At 41.1% G+C, this 26,540-nt stretch overlaps 1 protein-coding gene and 1 long non-coding RNA gene across 5 annotated transcripts in view; one reads left to right on the plus strand and one right to left on the minus strand.

Annotated features, from left to right (window-relative positions):
- The window catches only part of LOC307227099, a 208,191-nt gene that overhangs the window by 117,018 nt on the left and 64,633 nt on the right, over positions 1-26,540 (minus strand). The window lies entirely within an intron of this gene.
- Positions 16,059-26,540, plus strand: part of PIP5K1B (phosphatidylinositol-4-phosphate 5-kinase type 1 beta) — a gene marked incomplete at its 3' end in the record, with an annotated part of 78,361 nt that continues 67,879 nt past the window's right edge. For 3 of the 4 annotated variants that reach the window (XM_079996103.1, XM_079996105.1, XM_079996102.1), the window contains exons 1-2: positions 16,059-16,140; positions 17,533-17,616. In XM_079996103.1, coding sequence (XP_079852229.1) covers positions 17,533-17,616 — 84 coding nt within the window. In that variant the 5' untranslated portion in view covers positions 16,059-16,140. The remainder of the gene's footprint in view (positions 16,141-17,532; positions 17,617-26,540) is intronic. The other variant, XM_079996104.1, reaches the window with a different exon arrangement.

Consider the following 26,540-nt stretch of genomic DNA (forward strand, 5'->3'; position numbering starts at 1 on the left):
AAGGAGATAGTACAAGAATTCTAGGCTAGTTTAGATGTATTCAAGTCTCCAGGGCCAGATGAACTGCATCCAAGAGTATTAAAAGAACTGGCAGATGTGATCTCAGAACCACTGGCAGTCATCTTTGAGAATTCCTGGAGAACAGGCGAAGTCCCGGTAGACTGGAGGAGGGCAAATGTTGTCCCTATTTTCAAAAAGGGGGAAAGAGAGGACCCAAATAATTACCGCCCAGTTAGTCTGACATCAATACCAGGGAAGATTCTGGAGCAGATCATTAAGCAAACAGTCTGTGAGCACCTAGAAAGGAATGCTGTGATCACCAATAGTCAGCATGGATTTCTGAAAAATAAGTCATGTCAGACTAACCTGATCTTGTTTTTTGACAGAATTACAAGCCTGGTAGATGAAGGGAACGCAGTGGATGTAGTCTACCTTTATTTCAGCAAGGCATTTGACAAGGTGCCCCATGATATTCTTGTAAAGAAGCTGGTAAAATGCGGACTTGACTATGCTACCACTCAGTGGATTTGTAACTGGCTGACTGACCGAACCCAAAGGGTGCTCATCAATGGTTCCTCTTCATCCTGGAGAAGAGTGACTAGTGGGGTGCCACAGGGTTCTGTCTTGGGCCCGGTCTTATTCAACATTTTTATCAACGACTTGGATGATGGACTCAAGGGCATCCTGATCAAATTTGCAGATGACACCAAACTGGGAGGGGTGGCTAACACCCCAGAGGACAGGATCACACTTCAAAACGACCTTGACAGATTAGAGAACTGGGCCAAAACAAACAAGATGAATTTTAACAGGGAGAAATGTAAAGTATTGCACTTGGGCAAAAAAAATGAGAGGCACAAATACAAGATGGGTGACACCTGGCTTGAGAGCAGTACATGTGAAAAGGATCTAGGAGTCTTGGTTGACCACAAACTTGACATGAGCCAACAGTGTGATGCGGCAGCTAAAAAAGCCAATGCAATTCTGGGCTGCATCAATAGGAGTATAGCATCTAGATCAAGGGAAGTAATAGTGCCAATGTATTCTGCTCTGGTCAGACCTCACCTGGAGTACTGTGTCCAGTTCTGGGCACCACAGTTCAAGAAGGACACTGACAAACTGGAATGTGTCCAGAGGAAGGCAACCAAAATGGTCAAAGACTTGGAAACGATGCCTTATGAGGAATGGCTAAGGGAGCTGGGCATGTTTAGCCTGGAGAAGAGGAGGTTAAGGGGTGATATGATAGCCATGTTCAAGTATATAAAAGGATATCACATAGAGGAGGAAGAAAGGTTGTTTTCTGCTGCTCCAGAGAAGCAGACACGGAGCAATGGCTCCAAACTACAAGAAAGAAGATTCCACCTAAACATTAGAAAGAACTTCCTGACAGTAAGAGCTGTTTGACAGTGGAATTTGCTGCCAAGGAGTGTGGTGGAGTCTCCTTCTTTGGAGGTCTTTAAGCAGAGGCTTGACAACCATATGTCAGGAGTGCTCTGATGGTGTTTCCTGCTTGGCAGGGGGTTGGACTCGATGGCCCTTGTGGTCTCTTCCAACTCTATGATTCTATGTGGATTATTTTAATGAATTCTGTGTTAGAGTGATCATTGTAGGCTCCAGAATGAGTTACATGTTTATTCCATTTCTCAGCTGTTGATTTAAAAGAGCCCAAGGATTTCTTCACATTGTTCTCTCCCACCACATAATCATAATATAAGAACACCATGTGTGAAGTCTATGGAGTTTAAATTTACCCCCATGTAAACCATGTATTTTTTACAAAGCAAGCGAACAAAGCTTCAATAAATACTGTTTCTCCAAAAACAGTTCTATGAGACAAAATTAGTCCAATTCCATTTAACCATTTTATTAAAAATAACAACCAAAAAGCAATTATGAGGATACTTGCCTGTGAAACAAGACTATCTTTTAGTGAGACAGCAGCTTATCACATAGTCAAGTGTCTAGCATGGTATAGATCCAGTGGTGTTTTTCTAGAAAAAGGTGCTGGAGCTCACCTTGAACTTTTTTTAGAATGGCAATGGTGCCCTCCTGAGAGGAGCCAGAGCAGAGCTCTGACTGAAAAAAGCCCTGTGTGTATCAGGGCCCTCTTAGTGAAACAGAAGCTACTGTCCTTAAAAATAGAAGCACTATAAAATGCAACATTTTCTTAACGAGCAATTATGTATTATGCTTAAATATCACCTTGTACCAGAAACACGCCATCCACTACGCAGATCTTCATGCAGGTGCCTACCTCTCACAAATCCATTGTCAACAGCCCAAAGCCACAATATAGCTGTTTGTGTGTTTGTGTCAGACCCTCAGGTTGCACATCTAAATCTTGAATCAGCACAACATGCTTGAATCAGCAAGGTCATAGGAGATCTAGCCCATCCCTCCTTTAGGACCAGCCCAGCAGACTAACAAAATGTTACTTTTACAGGTAGGTAGCCGTGTTGGTCTGCCATAGTCAAAACAAAATAAAAGAAAAAAAATTCCTTCCAGTAGCACCTTGTAACTCACAGTTCTCAGCTTAAACATCTCTAGTGCTTCCTTAAGGACCTGCTGCTAATCCTATCATAAAACTTGAGAGGTAGACCTGTTCTTGCTTGCAGACAAACACTAAGCTGAAATGACTCTGCAGCCGCAGGAGTGATCCATGGATCAGGTCTACCTCCCAAGTTTTATGAAGAGAATTGCAAGTATCCGTGTGCATTTTCACCGTGTTATTTGATTTACTTTTCTTTTGTTTATACCTGCCCTTCCTTGTCTGCTCTTTACATAATGCAAACAGAATCAATAGAAAGAAAATTAGAGGCCAGGGATGCAATGAGTCAAAAAGTGTCAGTTAATCCACTTGCGGAGTCTTGCGGAAGATTAACCCAGAGGGTTTTGCGGTTCTTGTGGGTAACTTATAGCTACTTTAAAACATGTGCAATTGTTACATATACATTCTTATTGTTTAATAACGATTTATTGCTAATCACTTTGAGATGAGTGATTCATAAGTGGAGTAAAATAAAAATGCTATGCAAAAATAATCCGTTATTTATTAAGGGTCGTCTAGTCCAACCTCCTGCAATGCAGAAATAATTACTTGACTTGTAACACAGTGGGCATGACACTTGAGTGTAATTTACTTACATGATTGTGACTGTAGGTGCACAGCCCCAAAATAAATGAATGAATGGGGGAGTGGCACCTGCTGTGGAAAGGAGCCTTCCTTCCTGAGCTCTGGGGAGGCGCATGAAGGCCCTGGGCCCTCGGGGGTCCCTGCAGAGGCCGGTAAGAAGATGCTGCATGGGGAAAGGTTCCAGGGGCTCCTGGCTTTACATGATTTGGGGGGGACTCCCAGAACCGAACCCTCACATAAGTGGTTAGGCCCACTGTACAGCGGTGCCCCGCAAGACGAACGCCTCGCAAGACGAAAAACCCGCTAGACGAAAGGGTTTTCCGTTTTTCGAGGTGCTTCGCAAGACGGATTTCCCTATGGGATTGCGATTTTTTTCGCTCCCCCCTTTTTCTAAGCCGCTTAGCCGCTAAGCCGCTAATAGCCGCTAAGCCGCTAATAGGGTTGCTTCGTAAGACGAAAAAACCGCTAGACGAAAGGGTTTTCCGTTTTTCGAGGTGCTTCGCAAGACGGATTTCCCTATGGGCTTGCGATTTTTTTTCGCTCCCCCCTTTTTCTAAGCCGCTTAGCCGCTAAGCCGCTAATAGCCGCTAAGCCGCTAATAGGGTTGCTTCGCAAGACGAAAAAACCGCTAGACGAAAGGGTTTTCCGTTTTTCGAGGTGCTTCGCAAGACGGATTTCCCTATGGGCTTGCGATTTTTTTCGCTCCCCCCTTTTTCTAAGCCGCTAATAGCCGCTAAGCCGCTAATAGCGCTAATCCGCTAAGCCGCTAATAGGGTTGCTTCGCAAGACGAAAAAACCGCTAGACAAAGAGACGCGCGGAACGGATTCTTTTCGTCTTGCGAGGCACCACTGTATATCGTAGGGGCTGAACTTTGAGCTTCTACAAATTTCTGTACTTGTGTGGCAATTGTGTGTCATAAGTGGTTTGTTACAGCAAAAGATTTTCATAGAATCATAGAGTTGGAAGAGACCACAAGGGCCATCGAGTCCAACCCCCTGCCAAGCAGGAAACACCATCAGAGCACTCTAGGCAGGACAGTTAAAGCTGACATAAGAACTAGATAGTTGTAGCTTAAATCTGGGTGTCATTTTGCAGTGGATAGATTTTAAATATAAAAAGTTCACATTTTAATTGTAAGACTTTCTAGGTAGCATTTGAGTTGTGTGGCGTTGTTCCTGTTAGGAAGTCTTGCTGTCTATAGTGTGAACTGTACCCATGGAATGAAACAAATCTTACTACAAACAATATCTAATTGTTTAATTGAAATAGTCAGTTGACTTCACGCTAGGCAGTTCTCCCTTAAATTTGTAGTGTTGATATCTTCAGTGGTGCTTTATGGTAGAAGCAGCTATTGCAGAGTCCTGCAGGAGTATAAATCTTCTACTACCAGTTTTAACAAGTTTGAATTGAGAGCTTTGCTAGTGACAGTTTTCATTAGATATTAAATACATGTGGGAATTGTATGCTGTGCTCTTTATGTTGCTGTTTTATAACTTGTTTCTGACAAAGCTATAACTAGTGTTTCTAGATCATGTTTGCAGATACCAGGACAGTGAATAATGGAAGTATTTTTACTGTTTGTAGTTTCATGAGAATACTGACGCAAAAGCAAGTCACCTTGTGATTTTTTAAAAATACTGGATTTTATTAAGAATAAGAAAGTTGTTTCGGTACACTTGAGCAAAATGAATGCATCTGCTAAATATTGAATAGAGTTTCCTATTTTTTCAGATCCCCTTCCTTCTCTACCTCCCAACACCATTTCTAAAACTAAAATTTTATTTCTTCCTTTCCTCTTTAAATGGCAGGCATGTCCCATGCCATCTTTGGCCATTTTCTTAGCTTTACAAAAATTAGGCATTCAGGCCCATCAGCACCAATCCTAGCAGGCAAAACTTGCCCAACTGGTTTGACCCACTCTAGCAATCTTTCTTTACAACCAGGTTTACAGGATTGTAGGGGGAGGATCTTTGAGAGATAATGCACAGCACCCTCCCCATCTCATTGCAGTATGTTGAACCTTGGCAGAAAAAAACCTTATCTGAAAAAGCCTTGTTGCCTTGCCGATTATGCGGTGTCCTCTTGCTGTAGCCAGGGAATTAAGAACTTGAAAATGTTCTAAGTGTGTATCACTTGTTTATCATTAAGCTAAACATAGCTTGTCAGTTCATATAAATTGTTTTCAGCAATGAGGGCAGGTGCGGTGTAAAACCTTGCTGTTCTCACCTTTTGTAAGTCAGAAACTAGATGGTCCCTCTGAGCATTGCTGTTCGAAAATAATCAGCACAGCTAATCTTTTGCTCAAGCAAGCCCTGAAAATATTATTCTTTTACAAAAAAAAAATTGTTTTCAGAAACTGCTTGATCTTGCATCAAAAGTATGTGTTGAATGAGATTTGTTCTCAAGTAAGTGTATGCAGAATTGCAGCTTAAATAGAGTTACTTAGTGTTACATAGGGACGTGGGTGGCGCTGTGGTCTAAACCACAGAGCCTAGGGCTTGCCGATCAGAAGGTCGGCGGTTTGAATCCCCGCGACAGGTACCCCATTGTTCGGTCCCAGCTCCTGCCAACCAAGCAGTTCGAAAGCACATCAAAGTGCAAGTAGAAAAATAGGTACTGCTCTGGCAGGAAGGTAAATGGCGTTTCCGTGCGCTGCTCTGGTTCGCCAGAAGCGGCTTAGTCATGCTGGCCACATGACCCAGAAGCTGTCTGCAGACAAACGCCGGCTCCCTCAGCCTATAGAGCGAGATGAGCGCACAACCCCAGAGTAATCTGGGACTGGACCTAATGGTCAGGAGTACCTTTACCTTTAATGTTACATTGGTCAACTTGTGGAAGATTAATAATGACAGAGAATGTCTTATGTGACAACTGCCTAAATGCTTTATATCATGTAGAAATTAAAATTCTTCCCCAGTTTCAATCATATTTGTTAGAAATAGTGAAACAAGCAAAAGATGATTACCATTTATCAGCAAATTAGGTATACTGTACAGTGAAATGTATGTACATGGGTTATTAGTTAATTTATCTAAGTATCTTGCATGTTTTTAAATGAGCACAAATAAATGCAAAATAGCATGAGGCACAAGTTACCTATAAATAGACTTCAAAGGTATCATTATTTCAACAGTTTCCCTCAAAGATTACTTTAGCACTAGCTGTAAAGTATCTTAGCACATGCTTCTGAAAGTAGGTTGTCAGTGAACAGATATTAGAAAATGATTGTCCCTTATTAGATTAAACTCTTTATTGAATTATTTGTTATATGTTCCATTTTACAATTATGAAGATGGTGGCTTAGTTTGCATGTAACACTAAACCATGGTTTATTTGAATGATGGTTTATATGATTGATTGTATGAAACCCTGCCCAACAGCTCAACTATGGTTTGTTTACTGCCAACAAGCCACAGTCTGAAGACATGTTTGTGGTTTACGAACCTTGATCCTTGACCTGGTTTTAACAGTGACTTGGCACCCTTCCTTAACCATGTTGTCTTCAGCCAGCTGTTGAGCATATGAACACCCTTTAGTAGTTTTTAAAAACCACCCAACTGAATGTTCTCCATGACTTTGGGAAGACAAACTGCTCTTCATCCTATGGTGAAAGCTTTAACGAAATCTCCAGGTGCTTACTTGGTTCTCTACTGCATTTGTAGAGCGTGAGCCAGAATGGTTCAGAATCAGAATGGTTCCTGTGGGCATATTCAGATGCAGATAGGAACCATTCTGATTGCAGCTGCTGCTTGCACTCACCGCTCAGCATATTCATGAGGAAGCGGTAACATTAATGCATTTCACCATCATGTGAAAAGCAAACAGAAGAAATGATATCTGAGCTGCTTCATGCTGTGCTAAGTTGTACCTGATTAAATAAGGGTGAATTTTTCCATTACTAGTTTAGGCAAATTCAGAAGGATCTTACCTGGATTAATAGCATACTTCCATTTTCAGGAGAAGAAGGCTAAATATCCAAAGCTGATGTTAGCAGATGTTGGAGGTACCACTACTGCTGGAGGATTTGCTTACTGTGTTTAATCTAAGTTACCTATCCTGCAGGATGCAAGCATGCATCCACACTACATGTTTGCATTTGTGATTTTGTAATTACCCTCACATTGAAAGAAGAGTGGGGGAGAAGGGCTGGTTTTGGTTCACTTTTTTAAGATAAGCCAGTATCCCATTTGCCCCTCAGTTTCTCCCACGGTGTGCAGATAAATAGCTGAATGGACTTGATTCCTCCATAAAAAGGGGACATACAGTGAAAATATTGCTTAAGGATTCCTACTCAGCTCATGTTTCTGGGTATGAACTTCATTAATTTTGGTCCTGCTTTTACAGCCTTGACTAAGTATATTTAATTGGAAATACGTAATGCATTCAGTGACACTCATTTTCTAGTAAGATTGCTTAAGATAGAAGGTTTGCTCTCGTGCAAGATATTATAGACCACCTTAACATGTTCAAACGATAAGCATGAATAAACAGGTTTGTTCTGGTACTATTGGAGTTTCAGAGATAACTGAAGGGAGAACCCATTGTAATTCTCAGATTTACACTTTACTACTATATTTTTGTCAAGCGTCTCAAATAACATTTTCAATGAATTTTGTTGAATTCCCAGAACAGAATAGAGTTGCTTGTTCCCAAGTTTAGCTGCTTAAAAGCCACAATCAGATTTTCAGGTTGCACTGTGCCAGTCGCCTACACTAACTAAAACCCCTGTTACAAGTCAAGAACATAACTAAGCCCTTAAAATGCAGCCATGAAGTGGCAAAGATGTGGTCTCTTCTGTTTCCATGTGCTTGACAAACAGGCTAGCCTCCTGCTCTTGAAGAGTAGAATTAGGCTAGCTGTGTGGGCAGGTCTTTCTGTGACTGCAAGGAACATGCAGGGATGGAAGGTATGCTCAGCTCTTTCTGTGCTCCATTGGGTCACTTTGCGACATCATATGAAGCAAATTTGCATGATAGCTAAAACAGCAGAGTTTTATTCTTTTGCCACAGTTTAAAAGTACTGTGTGTTCTTTGTAGTATTCTGAAACATTACGTAGATTTACTTCTGCATCTTGTGCTTTTTAGTATCTTCATAATTAACAAAATACAATGGGTGATAGTGATGTCCTGCTTGTGCAGAGAAAATCCACCTGTGCAACTGCCCCTTCAACGCCCCCGTCCTACTGAGCAGATTTTGGGGGTGTGGGGGACTGGGGGGAAAGGAGAGAAAGTAAAAGCTCTATTGCTCAGGTGGAGGCTGCCTTGTGTGAGCAGACACTCAGTCAGGCTATACTGAATCTCGCGCATAAAGACAAACCTCCTCGTGCTGTTAGATTCTAACGAAAATCTTAAGCCATGGGAACATTTTTGCTTTTATATTTGTTGTTGTTGTTGTTGTTGTTGTCCCTCTCACTTTTTCTTCTTTTTTCCTGTATCACTTTTTTTCTTTTAACTGAAATCACCTTAATAAAACGTAATTTTTAAAAAAGCCATGGCAACATCTGGATGGCAGTGCTGTTTCCCCTTTCATTGTCTTTGATTTGCTGGTACTTTCTTCTGGACGGGCCTCACACTGTGATTGTTTATAGACAAGAGATGTTCTGGTGATTAGTCTATTTCTTTTAAACCCATGGCTAGAGAGGGCCCTGTCTAATTAGTCTTCCTCCCACACCCTTCTACAATCACAAATCTTATTATGCCTGGCTCTTTGTAGCAAAAGAACATTCCAAAGTTGGCTGCATCTTTGAAAATACTCAAACAGCTGTACTGATCATACCCATTGTGAAGCAGACAGAACAGAAATACAAACATATTTTATTCCATTGTTCAAAAGGAACTTGGCCAGATACAGGTCAGAATTGTAGGTGACACAATAGAGGCATTGTGACCCCCCCATCTTATCCCACTGTAGTCAATGAACATGCACACTGTGAGAAACCATAGCTATACAGAATAACTGCAAGGAACATTCCACTTATGGAACAGGATTTCATACTTCCACTGTTCTCTCTCCCCGCCCCCCGCAAGCAAAAAGAGCTGAGGGGGTGTCTCTGAAATGCTGTTGCAGTGGCAGGAGTGGGTTGGGGGTTGCAGCTGGAGGTAAGCAGTTGTTTGGATCCTGCCAATTCTTCTATCTCCAGCTCTTGAATGATGAGCTAAAACTGAAAGGTTATACAAAGATTAACTTCTTTTTTGAGGCTGGTAAGGGTGGGACTTATGTTTCTTAAAATCCCCTTAAGTGCTCAGAACGTCCTGTTCGTAACAAAGGATCAGGTCTTATTCAACTTAATGTTTTCTTCTTAATTTAGATTTATGGTGAAGGCACAGCAGTTCTTAGCTTATGACTGTACCTTTGTATTTATTTATTTTTTAATTTCATGAACACAAATTCATGTATGTGAAGAAAAAAAGCAATATTTGTATTCAATGTTTACATTTTGCATAATCTTGTAGAGCTGTATATGTACAGAATTGGTTCAATATGTATTATTCCTTTCAGTATGTTTTATTTCCATTGGGAGAGGCAACATCCTTTTCAGAGGCTTCTGTATTCAGACAAGTTCTTACTTGGATATAAGAAACACCATTCATTTATCCAAAATAAATTGGCCACAGTGTTCTCTGGAAACTGATTGCTTGTCGATCCTTTCTGAGAGGTATCAGTCCTCTGCAGATACATATATATTTGTTTCTGAAAATAAATTGATTTTACCTTGTGTAATCAAAATCTAATAAGTTTATTTTAATCTGTTTATGGTAATTGTGGTTGCTAGAAGCAAATTTCCAGGGCTGCACAGGCACACAATTTTTATGCAGCAAGGTTGAAGGCACAAAATATTCTTTCCCAGACACTCCCATGTTTATATTACATTTTCCCTAGCCCAGTACAGATCAAGCTTACCAAGGAGAAAGATTTTCTACCATGGGTTTGCTTAGTTACCTTTTTAAACAATAGTTTGGTGTGACGTTTCTGTCATGCATATGTGCTAAAGAGTGAGGAATATATGGAGTAGTGAAGCTTCCCCCACATTAATCAATTGTTAAATTTGTCTGTTCACACATAGATTACTGGGAATGTGATCTCTAATAATTGGGGATCATGTAGTGAGCATAAATATATTGCAAATCCAACTCAGAGTGATGGCATTGTTTCCACTGTCGCTCTGAATTGGCTTTGTCGCTGTCATATTTTGTTCTATGTTGATGATACAAAGCTGGTTCAGAGGAAAGACAAGAAAATTGCCCTTGCTTGGAATGGGAACATAGCCAGCATTGGGTTATATAGTCTTAACAACGTAGGCACTTGCCAGCATTATGTCAGGCAGGCCATTCTTGATTCTGCACTACTCTCTGATGACCACTTCAGATACAAATTAAACAAACAAACCAAGTCAGAGGTGGCTTGCACCTTCCATTGCTACTTCTGGTTATGGATCACTGAAAATAATGCTATTTTTCCTTCAGAGCTATTTTTTTAATATGCAGATACCTAGCTGAATTAATTGACTAATGAAAACCATATGATTGATATTTCTTTTACTAGGTGACAGCCCTAAAACCCAGCAAAGCCATCATTTTCAAGTTACTTTCTTTTATGTACTTATTTATCAACTTAAATGCATGAAGAAGGATACAAGGTGCTGAAAATGTTGTGGATCTTTTGTATATAAATTTCTTCTAGTTAGCAAATGGAATGACGTATATGTGCTTACAGTATTTGTAGTGATGTTTGCAGCTGTCCTTGTAAAAAAAAAAAAAGCACAAATATCTTTTGTCCTTCCCTGTTTCATTAACTTAGATTCTGACCATATAAATCATAGTATATGATACTCTTGTGATGGGACAGACCTTTCCTTCTCCTTGTGGTTGCAATGCCTGTACCCAACCCAGCCTTTTAAACAAACAGCTTGATCTGCAGAAATAAGCAGGTGTGAGTTTTCATAACATGGAGCTAATATAATCATCTGCTAATTTTTGCAGGTCAGGCTACTGTCAGCTTACTCTTTGCCTCATTTCATTTTAAGGAGGGGGATATTTTAACCCCCACAAAACATGGTAAGTGGTGCATTTGCAGAAAAAGCTCACAGCTCAGTTAAGTGACCTTTACTCCCAGTGTGTGCATAGGATTGCAGCCTCCATTACTGTGTTGTTTCCAGAAGCCTGGATGCTGTGGGTTCTGGATATGACAGGACTGGTGTTACAGAGGAGAGGATAATTAATTTCCCATTTGATGTGGATTGGCTGCTCCTTTGGGACAGGGCATTTTCTTTTGTCTTACCTTTGTTTTGTAGCAAATGATCACTTTTGTCATGTGCTTCGAAGTTCTGTTTGCTTTTTAGTCAGGCTGCTTCTTCATCTTTCCAGAGCTGCAAAAGGGCCGCTGGAGTTCTCAGGCGGCTCTGAGGCTGCCAGCTGGCCATTCCTGCCCTCAGCCATTCTTGTGAATTTCAACATGTATCTGACCTTTCAGAACTCAGTTTGTGTTAGTGATTCTGAACTTGAAGCCTGGGGATACTCAGTTTTATCTTGCTATTCTTTACACTTGTCTGTGTAGCTTTGAGAATTATCTAGAGAGATTCAGTATGTGAGCTTTAAAAGATATTTGATATTTTTAGCACATTTGCCCATCATAGAAATTGAGGCTAGCAGACCATTTCCTGGGGGGGGGGAATGATTTAGCTGTACTATGATTTTGAGTTTGTTAATAATAAGCTATAGTTTCCATGACTTTAGTATCATTAAAATTCACTTTAAATAATTCACATTTCTGCTATGCAGTTATTGCTATTACATAGACCAGATAATGCTATAAGGAAATACTTAAGGGTTTTCTTATTGAACACTGCTATTAAAGCTGTAGCAAGCTCTTCAGGGTACACAGTTGTGCTTGAGAAAATGTGATTTGCAGATTTTATGCTGCAGAGGCATTTTACTGGTTGTAATCAGTATTACGTTTGTCATAATTATAACTGGCATTCCTTTGCAGTTGATAGTGTTCTCTGTTTTTCAGGTCCTCATGAGCTGGAGTATGCAAAACCGTGTTTGTTCGTTTTGAGATTTGAGGAAATATGAGTTTCACCCCTCATGTGGTGTAGATTTATAAAGGCTAAGTGGGCCCTTGCTACTTGCATGTGTGAAACCAGGAACTGTGCTCTTTCTGGTTTATTAGTAGCCTATTATACCAGAGGGGATCTGACTGCAGGTGGGTGCAGCATCTGAGCAATCAAAACTATTCCTGTAACTCCTGGAATGAATAGAATGCATCCAAAACTTCATGCTGGGACAGTCTTTTCTAGTAGCGCCCTGTTTTTTTGGAGAGAGCCTAACAGGAAAGAGTTTCAATTTAGACCTCTATTAGATGTCTGCCATGTTTACTGAACATGAGGCTCTTATTCTGGGCCTCCATGTTTTGGGGGGAAACACATTTTCCCCGGCATTTCTTTAATCTCAGCTAGATAGGTGGTTAGGAGGCAGAGATCAAAAACTGTGACACTCCAGGAGTTTCCCTTTTGTTAGACTCAAAGGAGGGCTGCACCAAAGTGGCAAGAATTGGTGGGTGTGCATTTTAGTTGCAGACTCTCTTCTGTAACCGTGCAGGAATGTGACACACTCACTGGGCAGCAGAAATATTTAAAGAAACTGAGTTAGTAAAAAATGCCTACCAAGCAAATGTTGAACTTGAGGAGGACTGGCAGTCTTCCAGCCCTGTCAGAGAACATACTGATACTTTCCCAAGAATAACAGCATAGTGGGATGCCTAAACTAATTTGCATAAGAACACTTCTGCATCCGGATCCTGCTAAAACTTTGTCCAGGTCTACAGAAGAGATGGAAAGTTTCAGACATGCAAGAAGGGGTGGCTGAATCTATCCATTTCTCTTTCTATTTCTCACTTTACCTGTTACTTTTCATTTTAAGTTCAGTTGTCCACATTTCCATATTAGTTTGTGAATTTCTTTTCTCGTGAAAATTCATCAGCATTTCAGCTCAAATTTCTCCTAGCATACACAATTTCCCTTAATATAATGCATCATGGTATGTTATTTTGACTTGTATATGCATTTGTATGCATGCATTTTCGTACACATTACTTGGCTAGAGAACTGCATTGCAAATTTTGAAAAGTGTGAATTTTGAAAGATGGCTGTGTTTTTTCAGTATTGTTTTGGAAAGTGTGAATAAGAGAACTTCATATTTAAATGCAAACTGAGCCAAATTTCTATCCCATCTCAACATTCAAGACAGTTCAATTAACAGAACCGTGTTCTTATATGGTTGAGCTTCTTGCATGGTCAATTGTTCTTCAAGTCAGGAGTTCACCATATGTCTCCCTAACCTTGGCAATTTTACAGGGCAATGTTCATATGGATAAAAATGTTGTTGAATAAAATTTCCAGATATATTGAGCACAACCTAGCCTCTCTTTCACATTGAGCATGAATGTTTTGCTATTATTGGAGGAAAATTTTGAAGCTGCTGGTTGTATCTCAGGATAGTGGTGGATTAGTGTGGTTTTTTTGTGAGTGTTTTGGTGGGTTTTATAAACAAGACATGGGTGGCACTGTGGGTTAAACCACAGAGCCTAGGACTTGCTGATCTGAAGGTCGGCAGTTCGAATCCCTGCGATGGGGTGAGCTCCCGTTGTTCGGTCCCTGCTCCTGCCAACCTAGCAGTTCGAAAGCATGTCAAAGTACAAGTAGATAAATAGGTACCGCTCCGGCGGGAAGGTAAACGGTGTTTCTGTGCGCTGCTCTGGTTCGCCAGAAGCGGCTTAGTCATGCTGGCCACGTGAGCTGGAAGCTGTACACCAGCTCCCTCAGCCAATAAAGCGAGATGAGCGCCCCAACCCCAGAGTCGGTCACGACTGGACCTAATGGACAGGGGTCCCTTTACCCTTTACCTATAAATAAGAATAATGTTATATAAATAAGCATGCCAGATTTTCTCATGTCATTTGTATATCACAAAAATAGCATAATGTGAAAAAAATATCTACAACATACGTTTCATTATTAGTGATCAATGTATAAGTTCTTGGTTCATGAATTGGTTCAAACAATTAGGAAGAAGAAGAAGAAGAGGAGGAGAGGTGAGGAAGAGGGGAAGGGGGAATGGTGAGTGGGGTTGGGTGGTTATGCTTCTATTCTACTTGGGGGGAGGGTGTTGTGTCGGCGTCACTTGTATGGGTTCTCTAACTATTCACTTGTTGTATTTCCTTGGTGGTGAGAGAGGTTGGGGGTGGCCTAGGGTGTGGTTGGTTGTCTTTGGTTGGTTGTAGTGAGATTTATTTTTGTGAGTGTGCATTTTTGAATCAGGCTAGTCAGATTGATTCATATGCTGTCGGCGGATTCTTGTTGTTGTTGTCTTGTTGGACTGTGTATGTGATAAAGGGGAACCATACCAGGGTGAAGGCGTCTTCTTCTATTTGTCAGTTTCAGTTTATAGTTTTTCTAATAAGGCTGTTTCCCATACTATTTGATACCTTTGGTCCATGCTTCCTCCTGACAAGTCTCTCCAGTGTCTGGCTATGATGTTTCTGGCTGCTGAGAGTAGGTGGGTTATGAGCTCTTTGTGGTGTGAGTGGGCATTATTATCTTGGAAGATGTTTAGTAGGGCCAGTTCTGGGGTGACTTCTAATACTTGCTTAATTATTTTGCATATTTCTTGTATGATTGTTGTCCAAAAGAGTTGGATTTTAGGACATTCCCACCACATGTGGAGGTATGTGCCTGTGGAGGTGCATCCTCTCCAGCATTTTGGTGAGGTTCCTAGACATATTAGCATTATTTTCTGTGGTGTTAGGTACCACCTGTGAGTTTCATAGTGAGTTCTTTTCTCTGATATGGATTTAAAGGGAGGTTTGGACCCCATTCTGGTCTACTAGGTGGGGTTAATCTCATAGCCTACATCGTCCTCCCATTGTTTTTTTATTACATTGAGGGGGTTTGTGGGATTTTGGAGCAGTATTTTGTATATTGTGGATACCATCCGGAGGAGGTTTTCAAAGGTTGTCAAGGGCCTAGTTGCTGCTGATTTTACTACTGGGTCGTTTAAGAGGGCATGTATTGGTGGTGTGTTACCCAGGGCATTTGGGTGTCCCCTAGTTTGTCTTGTATTTCTTGTGTTGATATGGGTTTCTTATTTTTGTAGAAGTCTGCTAGGCATTATAAGCCTTTGGCTTGCCAGGTTTTTATCTGGAGATTTTGAGCTACGTGTTGGAATAAAGGGTGGTGTGCCAGGGGGATTAGTGGGAATGGGGTTGGGGACAGTTTGCCTACTTCTTCTTTCTATGCTTTGAGCATGGTCTTTGTGAACATTGTGTTATACTTTTACACATCTTCTTCACCCCTCCCACCAAAACACCTCAGTGTAACAGCTGCCCAATAGACTGGAAAGCTTACTACAATTTTGTAACATTTTGGTTGGTCCTAATAAAGGTACTTCCAATTATGGAGTCTTTCTTTCAGACCAAAAGAACTACCTTCATTTTATTTGCTACTTGTTCAGCAGCCTCCTACTTAAACATAATAAATTCAGTTATGTGCATGAATTTGAATAATTCATGGGAAGCAGAAGTAAAAGGATTGCCCCCTAGGGAAGAGTTCTAACCCTGTTTATAATCAGGTCCATTCAGATTCGTTGCCCCTTTCCCAGTCATCTCCATTCTCCTTTCTTCAAGACAGGCACAGTATTTTATTTTGTGCATTTACCACCTTCTGAGAATGTTTTATAATTAGGAGGTCATTGAGACTTTGACATTGTATTTAGGACAAAGGCTGTATTTGAGCATAGAAATGAGGAACTTGTGATTGGCTCACTGCAACTAGGTGTGCACATGTAAGGTATAATATAATTTATATGGTTAATTGGGCAGCATATAAACTCTGTAAATGAATAAATAAGTAACTATGTTTTGCTTTAACAGGGTCTTGGAAAAACTGACAGCATCCATGAATGGGCTGGTTGTCTCTCTAAAGTCCAGATTATTTGCAACATAGCTAGGAAAGGTAGGTTCCTTGTAATAACAGTATTAATCTAACAGAGTTTATAAGACTGTTTCTTTTGGTGTAGGTGGTATATTCAGGCATAGGCTGGAGAAAGCAAAAGAGAGACTTGTGGTGCTGCAGTCCAAGGACAGTTTTGAAGTACCCTGCTGCTTTATTTTTGTAGTAATTCAGCTCAACATTGGTCTTTCGGGTGTCAAAAATGTTGAATCAAAACTCTAAAATCAGAAGCATATATTTCCTGGTAACCTCTATAGTAAGAAGATTGTTAAGAGGAACCCTTCTGCATCAGGCAAAAGACCCATCTAGTCCAGAAACCTGTTCTCACAGTGGCCAACCAAATGTCGATGGGAAGCCCAGAAGCAGGACCTGAGTGTAAGAGCTCTCCGCCCCCCCAACACACACACTTGTGAGTCTCAGCAGCTGGTATTCAGAGGAGGCTGCCGTCTGTGGTGAAGTTCTTCTACCACACCCTCTATTTACATTGAGGACTAAAACTAAAGCTATGACCCTAAAAGACAAGCATTACTGGTCCAGTTTGACTGTCACATGAACCCAAGGTAGGCCTCTGTGAGGGGGTCTGTCCACCTTGCAGCATATTACATCAGGTGAATGAAACTTCAAGCTACAGCTGCAACTTGGAATTCCTTTTTGAACTTGGCTGTGCCAAGGAAAGGTGGGCAGTTTAATCTCAAACTGTCTGGCAGTCTTTATTAGGCCCAAGCATTGGAGGTTCCCCACCACTGCATTAAACCATTGTTTAAAACAAACAAACACTGTTATATGCTGTTCAAAAGTCCCTATGGCGTTCCTCTCCTGCTGCTGCTGCTGTGCTGCAGATGAAGCAAGCCATTGTCATGTCATCCAGACCTGGCCTCGTGGTTTGTTTCTCTCCAAAGAACCCATGAAGGATAACCACTAATTGTTCTTGGCTTACTGCTAGTGGTTTGCTTAGAGTAAAATAAGCTACGAGTTCAAGTTTGGATGGCATGACAAGCCAGGCTGTGGCTTGCTTCATCTGCAGCAGGGCAGCAAGTTGGAGAGGAGCTCCATAGGAACTGTTGAAAAGCAGGCACATTAATTCATAGTTCATTTTAAAATATGGTTTAATTAGATGTGTGAACCAGGACCCAGCTAATGAGTGGTCTGTCAGTCCAAGGCACCTTTTATTATTATCTTTTAGGTGCCGCAATGTCCTTTGTGTTCTTTTCTGCTTTTAATGGCATTTGATCTGGCTTTTAGGCTGTATACTCCCTCTCTTTTTCTGACATTTGACTGACTTCTACTCCAGTGTTGATCTGATGCTGTTCTTATTTTATGTTTACTGCTTTATTATTTGACTATTATATACAACTTGTATTCAAATCCTTAGATAATTTTTTTTAAACTTTTCAGATGCAGTCTATATCTGAAAATGGAGATCCTCCTTCCGGAAAACAAAATGAAACAAAACAAAACGAGGAGAAAACGTACAAAAAGGTTTTTGTTGCATGTAACTTTTTTGGAAATATTGTACACTGGTACAGAACACTAACGTTGACACTTCTAATCCCCCCCCCCCATGAACTACACCAAAGCAGAAGATTTATTTCAAGAGTGGGGCAGTCTCAAAGATCTTTTAGGGCTAGTTCACATGTTGTCATCTTAATATGGAGTTAAATTTACAGAAGCTTCCCTCCCAGTTGTGGCTAGCAGCCACATTTATTAATTTAGGCAGACCCTTTCTATACCACTTAAAATATAAAAATATCTCTTAAGTGATGCAAACTAAAGCAACAAATGTTACAAAAATACACAGTAAAAATGTTAATTCAAATTACTATTAAACATATACTGATACCTGTTCCTTCCACTTCTGACACACCTCCCCACTCAAAACCTCTCTGACTCCAGACTCTCACCCAGGACTCCATCAAGCTATGGCAGCTGTCAGCAAGGGCCCAAACCAACTCACAGATCACCCCTCAAAATCTCACAACAAACAGGGTCCTGGAACCTGCTGACAATCACCCTAGTCTCTCCTTCTAGTCTTGCTTTTATGCTAGACACCAATGAAGTTGATACAGGTTTCCCACAGCTGTGTCCCATTCAGCACTCAGCCAGCTGCACTGCACACATCTCATTCCTGGATGCAGCAACCACACAAGCTGGGGAGAAGCTGCAACCTCACCTTGGCCTTCCTACCCTTCCCCATCAAGGAGGAAGCTTGTTGCCCACTCACCTTCCTTTTTCTTGTTAGAGAAGATCACGGAAACCGCATCCCCGATCCTTTCCTTGTCCTCTCTGATGGCTGCTGTTGCTTGTTGTTACTTATCCAAAGTGCAGGTAGTAGCAGCCAATGAGAAGGCTTAGTAATCTTGGATTACTTGATTTATTTTTTTAAAAAAATGCACTGATAGACTGCAAATGCACCTTTGGGGAAGCAACTTACATAAAGTTGTTATTTTGCATCCAGCCTGAGAGCCCCTCAGTTTAGCACACTGTCCTGTAGAAATAAACAAATCTAATATTTACTCTCTGGAATGTTTAATGTGGCAGAGATGAGAACTTTTAAAGCTGGAAATTAAACTTGGCCCATTCTCTTAATGACTTTTAAATTTTGCAGTTTAACATAAACAGAAGACTCTGAACTTGCATTTAGAAATAGCCTAAATTTTAAGGAATTGGAAAATCTCTCAAATTGCTCTGAAAAGTCCAGGAGAGACAAAATGTGGTTTTCAGAGCCCTTTATGGCTGCTAACGACCCAGTGATGGCCACAATCATGAAATCAGCCACAACAGACTCCACCATCAGGATGTTGTGACTCAGTAAGCAGCTTACATATGGAAGATCCAGCGACAAAATTTGGATGAAGGGTTTCCTGTGCTTTTCCTATCTGCATCTTGGTGGGTCCATGGGAATGGATACATCAAAAGATTCTCAATTAATTTTAGCTGAGTAACTCCGTATTCAGACTTGCTTCCATATTGATGGTGCAGTGATGCTTATGGGAGGTGACAGAGAGAACCAAGAGAAGCCCATAAAATCCATGGAACAAGCAGAATTTGCTGCCAGAATACAAAATATTTTGGTTCTTCATTCTGCACTATCTCTTAATAATAATTGTACCATTTGCAGAGATTGTGTTCTATTTTGAGAGTATGTTGAAAAGGGGAAAAGTCACATGGAAAGTTTTAGTTTCTGGTTTGACATCTAGTCATAGCTGTCAACCTTCCCTTTTTTTGCGGGAAATTCCCTTATTCCAGCGCTGTTTCCCGCTGCTTCCCACTGCTATCCCAGATTGTTAGATATCCCGTAGACTGTCCCCGGGACAGGTGAGGCTGCTAATCCCTTATTTTCGAGGCTGCTGATCCCTTATTTTCAAATCTGAAAGTTGGCAGCTATGCATCTAATTGTCCATAAGATAAAATGTAAACATGCAAATATGCCTGAGACTTAGTGGTATTTTCCATGTGCTGTTCTGGCAAGGGTAATTTTAATAACCGCAGTTCTCTTTTGGTAAGTCATGCAGTTCACTTATTTGAACAAGTAATAAAATCAGACACTCTGAAAGATTACCTGTATAAACAGAAATATCTGTTCTTAGAAATGAATCACAAGATGTTTTTGTGTAATTACATGCAATGGTTTACCTTCCAGAAATTTATTTATGTAACTGGCTAACATTGATTTGAGGGAGGTTTCTTATTAGGCTCAAGGTAGTGTCGTTAAACATTATCTTTAATGGTAATACTTATGCTACTTACATAGAAGTGTTCACATGGACCCTAGTAGGACCTCAGTAGGGCTACATCTGAATGGGACTCGGGTGGTGCTGGGGTCTAAACCACCAAGCCTCTTGGGCTAGCCAGTCGTATGATGGTGGTTTGAATTTGCACGGCGGGGTGAGCTCCCATTGCTCTGTCCCATTTCCTGCCAACCTAGCCGTTTGAAAGCACACCAGTGCAAGTAGATAAACAGGTACTGCTATGGCAAGAAGGTAAACCGTGTTTCTGTGCGTTCTGGCTTCCGTCAGAAGCAGTTTAGTCACGCGGGCCATGACCCGGAAAGGCTGTCTGTGGACAAACATCGGCTTCCTTGGCTGGAAATATCTTTGGAGAAGGTTAAGAAAAGCTTGACCTAGCACTCAACATCCAAAAAACCAAAGTGCTGCACCAACAAGCACAAAACAATCCCTCCGCAGCACCACAAATCCAACTCAATGGTGTAACGTTGGGAGATGTTGATCACTTCTCCTACTTGGGCAGTTCTCTTTCCAAAAGGGCTAACATTGATGCCAAAATCTAGCATCGTCTGAGCTCTGTGAGTGCAGCTTTCTCCTGATTGAAGTGCAGAGTGTTTGAGGACCAGGACATTTGCAGGGAAACCAAAATGCTTGTTTACAAAGCTATTGTACTGTATGGTTGTGAAATGTGGACCACTTATAAACACCATTTCCAGCTCCTCAAAAGATTACATCAATGGTGTCTCTGAAAGTTTTTACACATCACTTGGGAAGGCAGGTAAACTAATGCCAGTGTACTGGATGAAGCAAAGATCACCAGTGTTGAAGCAATGATTCTTCAACATCAACTTTGTTGGACTAGTCATGTACAGATGCTGATTATCGTCTTCCAATGCAACTACTCTATTCCAAACTTTAAAATGGAAAGCGTACTGATAGTGGTCAACAAAAGAGGTTCAAAGACTCTCGAGGCCAATCTAAAAAAATGTAGTATAAACCCAGACAACTGGGAAACCCTGGCCTGCGAGCGCTCCAATTGGAGAACAGTCTTTACCAAAGGTGAACCCTCACCATGATCAACTCCCACCTGGAAACCTATGTCCCCACTTTGGAAGGACGTGTGTGGATCCAGAATTGGCCTCCATAGTCACTTACGGACTCACTGTTAAAACCGTGTTTATGGGAAGACAATCCAGCTTCAAAGTCTCTCCCTACAGTGACCCTTTCTCCACATCAGCTGGTTATTTGCTGAGGAACTGCTGCTTTCAAAGGAGATTCAGGGACATGTTCTTGAGGGTATGATCTCAAAACATCAGACAACAGTGGCCAGTCTCAATATTAGTGTACGAACCAGGGGCACAGGGAATTATTCTATTTTGTGAAAGTAATAATTTTGTTGTGACTCCTGTTAGTTGTCTTATAATCTGGTTAGAAACTAAGAAGAGCCCTTCTGTATCACAGCAAAAGGCACACCTGGTCTGGCGTTCTGTTTGCACAGTGGGCAGCCACAAGCAGGACATGAGCGCAATGCCACTCTCCTTGCATGTGCTCACAAGCAATGAGTATTCAGAGGCATCTCTGATTCCATAGGCAATATATAGCCGCCCTGACTAGTACCCATTGACAGCACTGATATACAGTGCTTTTCTGCTTGGAAAAAGAGTGTTGGTACCCTCAGAAAAAAAGCACTGCTGGTATCTTTTTCAGGAAAGGGGACCCTAAACTCTTATTCTGAATTGTTAACATGTGTAACCTGAATTCAGTCATGTACTGGCATTTATAGTACTGTATTACTTCTGTGAAAAAGGAAAAATGTGCTGATGCATTTTGGAGTAGCAGAATCTGAATCCTTTCTAGAATTGGTACACATATGGAAGTTCTTCTTATCATTGTTCCAAAGGTTGCACGATAGTTACTGATTACAGATGACAACTATAAATATTAAGGCTGTATTCTGCCTGTTTCCACTTCTTTCTGTTACATATTTTAATAGCCAATGGTTTGCAGGTTGAGCATTCAAGCAGCTGCTGACTTTGTACAGATTATATCCCAGGTGTTTATGGATTATTATATTCCTAAAGGGAAATATTTATCAATGGAGGGGCAAAAAGTTAAATATTTTTCTCAAGTTGGAAAAAGGCGCTACTTAAAGGTAAACTGAGTTGACTGTTGCTTTATAATAACATATAATAACATATTAATAGAGAACAAAGAGTTCCATGTAATCAGAAGTTCCATGACTCAGATTTGCCTTCTTCATATGACTGGAACCTTAGAGTTAGAAAGTGATTCATTTGGAGTTCAAGGACTTCAGCACCAAAACCTGCTTCCTTTTAGATTTATAGTTGTATTTTAATATAACAATACTGGAAGATTGATTTGAGCTGCAGTCTTTTACTTCCATTTTCTTCAGTTGGCTGGTGTAGGTGTGGGAGCCTTGTGCAAGTTGAAGATACAACCATTACATTTTAAAAAGAGAAGCTGTCTTCATTCTGAAACAACAATGTGGAAAGTAATTTTAGGAGATGGTCAGAAAGAAATGGAGGTATACTTCAGGCAGCCTTGATTGTTTCATAGAAGTGCTAACAAAGTATGAAAGAGGACCTTATGCCTCATCCATTTGTGCTTCCTGTATAAAATCCGAAAGGGAGTCCTTGCATCTCCCCCATTTTGTGATGCTTGAGCTGTAGGTCATCTGAAATGTGTACATTTTACTGTGCTGGTGAGAAATTCATCCTTTGGACATTACACAAGAAGTATGATCAGAATCACTGGCATGCTGTCAGTTGGATTCTCTGTGTATTATAATTATTTATTAGATTTATATATTCTTTTTTAGATTTATATGTGGATTTTCTGTGTAATGCTGAGTTGTGGTTAAACTGGTCAAAATCTGAAAATATCTGTAAGATTACGTAATGCAGTCACCCCATTTTCCACCTACAGGAGAGGGAGGCCATTGGGAAGAAAACTTGGTATGGTATTGTTGATTCATAAATCTAAAAATGCATGAAATGTTAGTGGCATGTTAAATTGTTATAAAAAAGTTACAGGTTACTAACGATTACTTGGTTTTATTTCTAAATATTTATCCTGAGGTGCTTCTTCACAAGGTTTTTTCTCGAGAATAGCCATGCTTTGTTCACTCACTTTTTGTAGAGCATCTACATAATGTAGTCACCCTGTCATTGTCATCCTGTGTTTTTCCCTCCATGTGTTCCATCTTTTCTGGGATTGCCTTAGAACATAGCGAAACCTTTCTAATTGTGGAGTGGGCTTTAATAGTAGGAGAGGATATATTAATTGCAATTTCTCCCTCTAGGCACCCACATGTGTGGGTTAAACAGAGTTTCAAAATTCCATTCTTGGCAGCTAAATTAAAAGCATAGGAATTAGACTGTAAAACCTGGCTTTGACAGGTCTATCTGTGAAATAAGTTGGCTCCCCTTTCTTACCCTGCTTAATAAAGAATCAGCAACAACTTGTAAAATAAATTTAAAAATAAGATTTACTTACTTTATAATTATGCATTGGTTCACAGCAACAGTAACACTAAAAACTATGCAGGCAGAATACAATCATACGTCGGCTCCTGAACAATTGAAAATCGGAAGTGAGTGTTCCAGTTTTTGAACTTTTTTGGAAGTGTGCAATCGGAAACCAATTGGAAGCTGCCCCTTGGTTCCGAACATTTCAGAAATCTAAAGGACTTCTGGAATGGATTCCTTTCGACTTCTGAGGTACAACTATACTTATATTTACAGTATAACCAGCTTCAGGCATGTTCCTAAAGCTGGAGCGAATGGAGGCATGCCAGCCTCCAACGCTGGTCAAAGGAAAAGAGAGAGGAAGGGGCTAGTACAATATGCTCCTTCCTCTCCAGGATAGGAGGAGAAATGACATCACACTGAGCCCTCTCTACCAATTGTATTTCTATGATCTTAGTATTTGCCATTCAGCAATCTGGCTCTGTGGACTTAGCCCCTCCTCAAGCTAACTAGCAATAATATGCATTTGTTAGGTTTGGCTGCTAATTTCCCACACTAATAAGACGGTAGTGGGTTGCGAATACTTTTCCTTCTAAGAGTTAAGGCAAATGGTACATAGATATGTAGGTAATCTTTTTTCATCTGTTGTGCATTTTCTCATACCCCATAGCATACATTTTTTCTACTATGGTAGTTGCTTGTTCCCATCAGGCGTTAACAATTGCAATGTGCTGCTGGGGTCAATAAATAGTTCTGTATTTAAGAATAAAGAGAGTATTTTCTTACATGCCAACAATGCCTCTCAATAAAGAAGACAACAATGATTGCTCATGACCACAACTGGTCAAACTGATCCACTCTCATTAGAATACTATTAACCTAAATGTCAGGGAAGAGTTAGAATTTTCCCGTTTCTCAGAGGGAGAAAGCATTCCCCAAGGGGGGAAGGAGAGCAGTGAATCTAATAGAAGAGAACAGAAGGAACAACAGGGAGGGACCGGCTGTTCCCAGGAAAGGCCAGGGTTCAGTTCTAGCTCAGATTCGGAGGAGGGGAGATACATGCCAGCTCTAGCCAGGAGGTTAGAAAAAAGAGTGGGAAAACAAAGGGAAGGGCGCATTCGACATTTTGAGAGTGGCTGGTCACGGAGAAGCAGAGCTCAGAAGGTATCTGAAAGAAGTGACTCGGAGGAATAATAGTTAAGAACCGTTTATAAGATTGTTTTGTTAATACGCAATAAAAAGTTATAAAAGAACAAGAAGCGTTCGTGTGGTGATCTGAAGAGGACAACGACCAGGCCTGACAGAATACCTTCTGCTCTGTGCCTCTTCACTCTAAGTAAAGAAGGAGAAGCCAAAATGGAGGGAGCTGTGGCGCCAGTTGGGCAAGGAGAAACCCCAGCGCTCCAGCTAACATTACAGGACTTATTGCAACAGAACTTACAGTTGAAAAGTCAAGTCGACGTACTATCGGCAGCACTGGGAGAACATAGAACCATGCTGCAAGCGACGTGTGGAGATAGAGTGAGGAAAACTTTTACTATACGTCCACGTAGCTTCAAGGGAGAAAGCTCTGAATACATGGCTTTCAAGACAGAAATTTCTTACATAATTGAGATAAAGGATAAAGAATTTCAATCTGAGCAAGAGAAGGTTGCTTATGTGATTAATTTCTTGGAAGGGAAGGCCAAGGACTGTGTTATACCCCTAATATCTTGAAGGGATGCCGCCCTAGGAAATCTACAAATTTTTCTGCAGTATCTAGACACGATTTTCTTAGACCCTGCGCATGAAATAACCACAGCTAGGCAGCTGTTGAGAATGAGACAAGGAAAAGACACTGTGGGAGTTTATTGGTCCAACTTTAGTCTGCTGGTGCAGAAATTAAAATGGGATCTGAATTCCCCAACAGTTGCAGCCCTTTTTAGGGAAGGACTGAACAATGAGATTTTAGACCAATTGGCCCAAATGCCAGAACCTAGTTCCTTGGACTCTCTGGTCCGAACATGCCTGCAATTGAGCCTACGCGTGGAACGCAGGGCTAGTGAAAAGAAGGAACAATGGCGACCACAGTGGCGGAAAAACAATATTATTGAGAGTACAGAAAGCAGAGCGGGCAACGTGCCAGGACGAGAGCGGCCAGAGCCCATGGAATTAGGAGCAGCCAGACCCCTCCCAGTTACTACCTCTTCCATGGTAAGAGGAAATGCAGGGAGAGGAAGACACGAGACGTTGCTTTGTCTGTGGAAAACCAGGGCATCTGGCACGACAATGTTGCAATCGTAAAGGATTGTCTCTATCTGGAGCAGACATGGGAGAAGACAATTGCCTGAAGGAACTGCATCAGGGAAACGAAGGTCCCCGGCTGGAAATGGGAGCTTGCAGCCGGGTGGAGGAGCAATAGAAAGCTCTCACGCGGAACCACCTATTCCAGGACTAACGGTGAAGGTGCAACTACAACTACCCAATGGACACAGGGTCCAGGTAGAGGCGCTGTTAGACTCAGGAGCATCAGCAGATTTCATAGACCAGAAATTGGTACAGGAACACAAAATCGCTTTGTTACCTTTGAATTTCCCACTGCGAGTGAGAACAATTGACGGCAGACCACTACTTTCAGGAGAAGTGACTTACGAGACTCCACCAATGAGAATGGATATGGGTAATCACTCAGAGACCAGGGCATTTCATGTGACCAAACTAGCTGGGCACCCGACGGTGCTGGGCATGAGTTGGCTCAATCGTCATAATCCGGTGATTGCCTGGCATCAAAGGTCTTTGGTTTTTGGTTCAATATATTGTATGACACATTGTTTGGGGCAAAAGGGAAAAATCTCGGTGGAAGTAATGGGAACAGAGGTAGCAGATGTTTTTTGTGAAAAAGAAGCGGATAAACTTCCACCACATAGGCCCTATGATTGCAAGATAGATCTAGTCCCTGGGGCACAGTTTCCACCAAGCAAGATATATGCCATGTCAGAAGTAGAATCTGCAGCATTGAGGGAGTTCCTGCAAAAGAATTTGCAGAGAGGTTTTATTAGAGAATCCACGGCCTCTGGGGTTGCTCCCGTCTTTTTTGTCAAAAAGAAAGGGGAGGAAGGGGCACTGAGATTAGTATGTGACTTCAGAATCCTTAACAGCCAAATGAAGCCTCACGTGTGCCCACTGCCACGTATAGATGACCTCTTAGAGA

Source organism: Podarcis cretensis (assembly GCF_951804945.1).
Source record: "Podarcis cretensis genome assembly, chromosome: 11".
Taxonomy (NCBI): Eukaryota; Metazoa; Chordata; class Lepidosauria; order Squamata; family Lacertidae; genus Podarcis; species Podarcis cretensis.